Raw genomic sequence first — 4,443 nt, 5'->3', positions numbered from 1 at the left:
GTTCCACTCTGTCCTCTAGGGGCGCTGTGGGTCAGAATGGACTCCACGGCAGTGGGTGTGGTTTGGGCTTTGCTTCTGTGAAGACTGACAGCCTTGGAAACCCTCTGGGGCAGTTCTACTGTGTCCTTTAGGGGCGCTGCGGGTCAGAATGGACTCAAAGGCACACAACCCCACCAAGCTGTTCTCCACACAGCAGCAAGTCAGTCACCTTTTAAAATGCGAATCCAATCCCCTTCCTCCAGGGATGAACCCTTCCTTTTTCTCTGGCACTCAGGCCACACCCCCATCCGCAGTCTCCTCCCACCCCTCACCCTCCTTGGGTCCCCCTGGCTCACGTGTTTTGGGCCCTCAGTGAACACTTGCTCCGGGGGTGTGTTCTTCCCGTTCATCTCTGGGCGTCCCTTTGCCCTGCTGGCTTCTGTCTTCCCAGGGCCACCCCTTCTGCTCTCAGCTCACATGTCCTCTCTTCCAAGAAGCCTCCCCTGACCAGCTCTAGGTTGTTCGTTCTTTGTAGTCATTCTGTTCATTAATTGACTTGCTTGGACCTCCTCTCCCCTGTGGAATGCGAGCCCCGCAGAGCAGGGCTGAGCCTGTCCTGGTGTCTGCCGGGCACCCGGTGGGCACGCCGTCATATTTGTTGAATGAATGAGTGGACTCATGGGGGTGGGGAAGCTTGGGGCTGCAGAACCCCTCCTCGCCTGATCCCCACCTCCCCACTTGCTGCAGCCACCTTCTGGGTGAACCCCCAGTTCAAGATCCGGTTGGAGGAGGTGGACGACGCAGAAGATGACTACGGGGGTCGTGAATCGGGCTGCAGCTTCGTGCTCGCTCTCATGCAGAAGCACCGCCGCCGTGAGCGCCGCTTTGGCCGCGACATGGAGACAATTGGCTTCGCGGTGTACGAGGTGAGTCCCAGGAACTCCACAAAATCACTCTTCCGCCCCGCCCTCAATCCAGCCTCCCGGCGTCCCGCGCCACTGCAACCGAGCTTCCACAAGAGGGCGCCAAATCTCTCCCAAAGAACTGCATTCATCTCGGAATGTATTACACCTGGCCTGGATGGAACCTCAGGGAGGCATTTGCTCAGAACCTCTGCCAGGCCTGGGCAGGCAGGGGGATAAAGTTCACCTCATGAGCGGGGTGGAAGGAGAGGCAGGTGTTTGGCTCAGAGGAGGGAAGATTCTGGGAGCTGTCCCATCCTCAGAGGCTGGAAGGCTGCCCTTTGGAAGAGGGAACTGGGTGAGCTGAGCTAGGGAGCAGCTTCTGGGGGCCAGGCTTGGGCTCAGGTTCAGGAAGAAGGGGGCAGGTGAGTTGCACTAGAGGAGTGGTGAGTTCCCTGTCTTGGAAACATGTAAGCAGAGACTGGCTGTGAATATATATGAGAGGGAGGGTTTCCTGCCATGGGAGATATTGGACTAGTGGTTCTGTAACTATGACATGTCCCTGAACCCATCCTGCTTCACCCACTATGTGTTCAAGACAAGGGCAGAACCTTTTGAAGCTCTTTGACCAGGGTAACAGAAGGCCACCCCATTGGTCCATGGCCAGAGCCCCTTGGAGCAGACTGGTGTGGACCCTGGTGATTTACAACATTGCGACTGGGCCCCTTAGGGGCTGACCTGGGCATTCAGATTGATCAGTCAGGCATCTCAGAAATGAAGTGAACGCTCGGGCCTGCCTGGGCCCTCTCCCCTCGGGTGCTGGGCTGTCTGGCTGGAGGACAGGTCTGGGTCAGCACCAACACCAGCCCGGGGCTTGGCCTCCTGCTCCTCCTCATCCCCAGTTGCTCTCCTCTCAGAACTCAAGGCCTCTGCTCGGCCTCTCAGCCTGTGCCCTCTTTCTCTGGGACCAGAAAAAAAAAAAAAAAACAGACTAGTTGCCACTGAGTCAACTTAGACTCATGGCAACTTCATGCTGTCAGAGTAGAAGTGTGTTTGATAGGTTTTTAATGGCTCCTGTTTTGGAATTAGATTCCCAGGCTGTTTTTCTGAGGTGCCTCTGGACAGACTTGCCCTTCTAACCTTTTAGTTAGAAGCCAAGCACCTTAACTGTTTGCAATACCCAAGGATACTAGGACCAGCACATCTAATTTCCCCCATCTCTCTTGCAGGTCCCTCCGGAGGTAGGTGTGGTACCTGACTCAGCCGGGTTTACACACCCCCAAGCACACATGGCCTGATGGGGCCACACTGCCGGGAGGCAAGCAGGACTGTGGCAAACCCTCGTTAGGGCTGCCCTGTGATGGGCGTGAGGAGTGAAGACATCTCCTGTGTTTCACTGCTCACAAAATGCTTCCCCACCTGACTATTCAGTGGGCGGAGCAGACATTGCTGTCTTGCAGCTCAGAGCAGGTAATACGGGCGGGAGCTGGATTTGAACTTGGGTCCCAGAGCCCCACTGAGGAAGTGTGTGGTCATGGTTAGGAGAGGGCATTGGACCCGAGTGCTCAGCAGCCTCCAAGCCTTGGCGTTCATGCCTGTAAAATGGGATGACAGCACAGAGAGTCAGAAGTGATGAGTGGAGTTATCGTCAGTTACTCTAACATCAGCTCAGATTCAAGGGGACTGTACATGTAACAGACCAAAACGGTTACCTGGTCCTGCACCAGCTACATGATTCTCAGTATGTCTGAGCCCGTTGGTTTTGGTGGTTTTTTAACTTTTTATTGTGATTTGGGTGAAGGTTTACAGAGCAAATCCATTTTCTGTTCAACAACTCATACACATGTTGTCTCATGCATTGATTGCCACCCTTACACCATAACATCACGCATCCCACTTCCTCCCTGTGTTTCTGATTTCCCTTCCTCCTTCCCTCACCTTTTCTGCCTTCTCAGCTCTGTCCCGGGGCCAGTGCTGCCCTTCTGCTCTCGGACAGTTGATTGTTCTGAGGCCTGCCCACCTCCCTGGCGTCAGTGTTCACCTTATAGACCTGTCCATTGTTTGGCCCCAAATAGAGCCACGGGGTGTTTGAGGCCACGGTGTTGTGCCAATCAGCTTCCTTGAGAGTGTCTCGCGTTTTCACCGACCCTCCACCAAACACCTGTCCTTCTCTAGCGACGTTAAGCAGGGTCCATGTGTGAAGTGCTTGTTGGTGTCAGACAGAAGCTCCCAGTAGAATTTTAAAAAGGATAATAATATCATGAAATAATAATGATAATGTTATTTATTTCTTTTTCTTTAACTTTTTTATGTGTACGTTTAGTTTCACTCCCCATTTACCATGCCCAACTCTAACCCAGTCTCCTCCCCTCCCTGTCCAGTAACCCCTCCAGTGCCCCTCATAGTTATGCCCTCCTGTGTGCCCTGCATTTCTCTGTGCAAATGTTGCCCTTCTGGTGCCCCATGGTCAATTGCTCCAAGAGATGCATCTCCATAGAGTATGTGGGTGCATCACCCTGGGTTGAGTGGTCTGTGTGTACATCTTGTTAACTATTGGGCTGAGAGCCAGCCCCTGGGAGTGAGCTTTATTCCAGGCCCAGAATGTATCCCAAGACCATAGTATTGGGGGTCTCATCAGACTCCATGCGACCAGTAATTCTGGTCATTATAGAGTTTTTGGATTTTGTTCCGTTTTTCCTCCCACTCTATCCAGGATCTTCAGATTTGATCCTTTCCTGAGTGGTTGGCATTGGTAGCCGGGTACCATCTAGTTCTTCTGGTCTCGAGGGCCATCATGTCCTAGGGCCGATTGCTTTCAAATGTCATTGTTTTTTTCTACACTCTTCTTAGCTTCCGATGCTAGGAGACCATTAGCTGCATCTTAGATGGCTGCTTGAAAGCTTTTAAGACCCCAGTCGCTACTCACCAATGTAGGTTGAGGAACAAGGCTTTTATGTATTTTGTTGTGCCAATTGAGTCAGGCGTCCCCCAGTACTATGGTTCTGAGACAGTAGATGCATTGGGTCTCTCTCCCACAGTGTCTGGGTGTCTGTGATAATGTTATTTAAATGGTGTTATGTGTGCCTTGTCTGATTCAAGCTGCTCCTCACGTCCACCCTGTGCTGTAGATAGGATTGGCCTTGTTACCCCATCTTCCCGATGAGTAAACCAAGGCAGAATGACTTGTCAGGGTCATGCAGCTCGCAGGTGGCTGAGCCTTGACCCAAGTCTACAGCCCCTTGACCAGTGTCCCCAGGAATCTGGGGATGGGGGCAGCTCCAGCCGGTGGGCGGGCAGAGCAGCCACAGCACGCGCCACCCCGTCCCCCGCCAGCTCGTGGGCCAGCCGGCCGTGCACCTCAAGCGGGACTTCTTCCTGGCCAACGCATCGAGAGCCCGCTCGGAGCAGTTCATCAACTTGCGGGAGGTCAGCACCCGCTTCCGCCTGCCGCCCGGGGAGTACGTGGTGGTTCCCTCCACCTTCGAGCCCAACAAGGAGGGCGACTTCGTGCTGCGCTTCTTCTCGGAGAAGTGTGCTGGGACAGAGTGAGTGGCAGCCGGGG

General features: G+C 53.9%; 1 protein-coding gene across 1 annotated transcript in view; it reads left to right on the top strand.

Moving 5' to 3' along the window:
- Positions 1–4,443, top strand: part of CAPN1 (calpain 1) — a 32,273-nt gene that overhangs the window by 22,294 nt on the left and 5,536 nt on the right. The window contains exons 10-12 of the mRNA XM_007944778.1: positions 727–905; positions 2,111–2,122; positions 4,215–4,426. Of these exons, the coding sequence (XP_007942969.1) occupies positions 727–905; positions 2,111–2,122; positions 4,215–4,426 (403 nt within the window). The remainder of the gene's footprint in view (positions 1–726; positions 906–2,110; positions 2,123–4,214; positions 4,427–4,443) is intronic.

Source organism: Orycteropus afer, unplaced genomic scaffold (genome assembly GCF_000298275.1).
Source record: "Orycteropus afer afer isolate SDZICR_OR568_19922 unplaced genomic scaffold, OryAfe1.0 scaffold00130, whole genome shotgun sequence".
Taxonomy (NCBI): domain Eukaryota; kingdom Metazoa; phylum Chordata; class Mammalia; order Tubulidentata; family Orycteropodidae; genus Orycteropus; species Orycteropus afer.
This window is presented reverse-complemented; position numbering and strand designations above follow the sequence as displayed.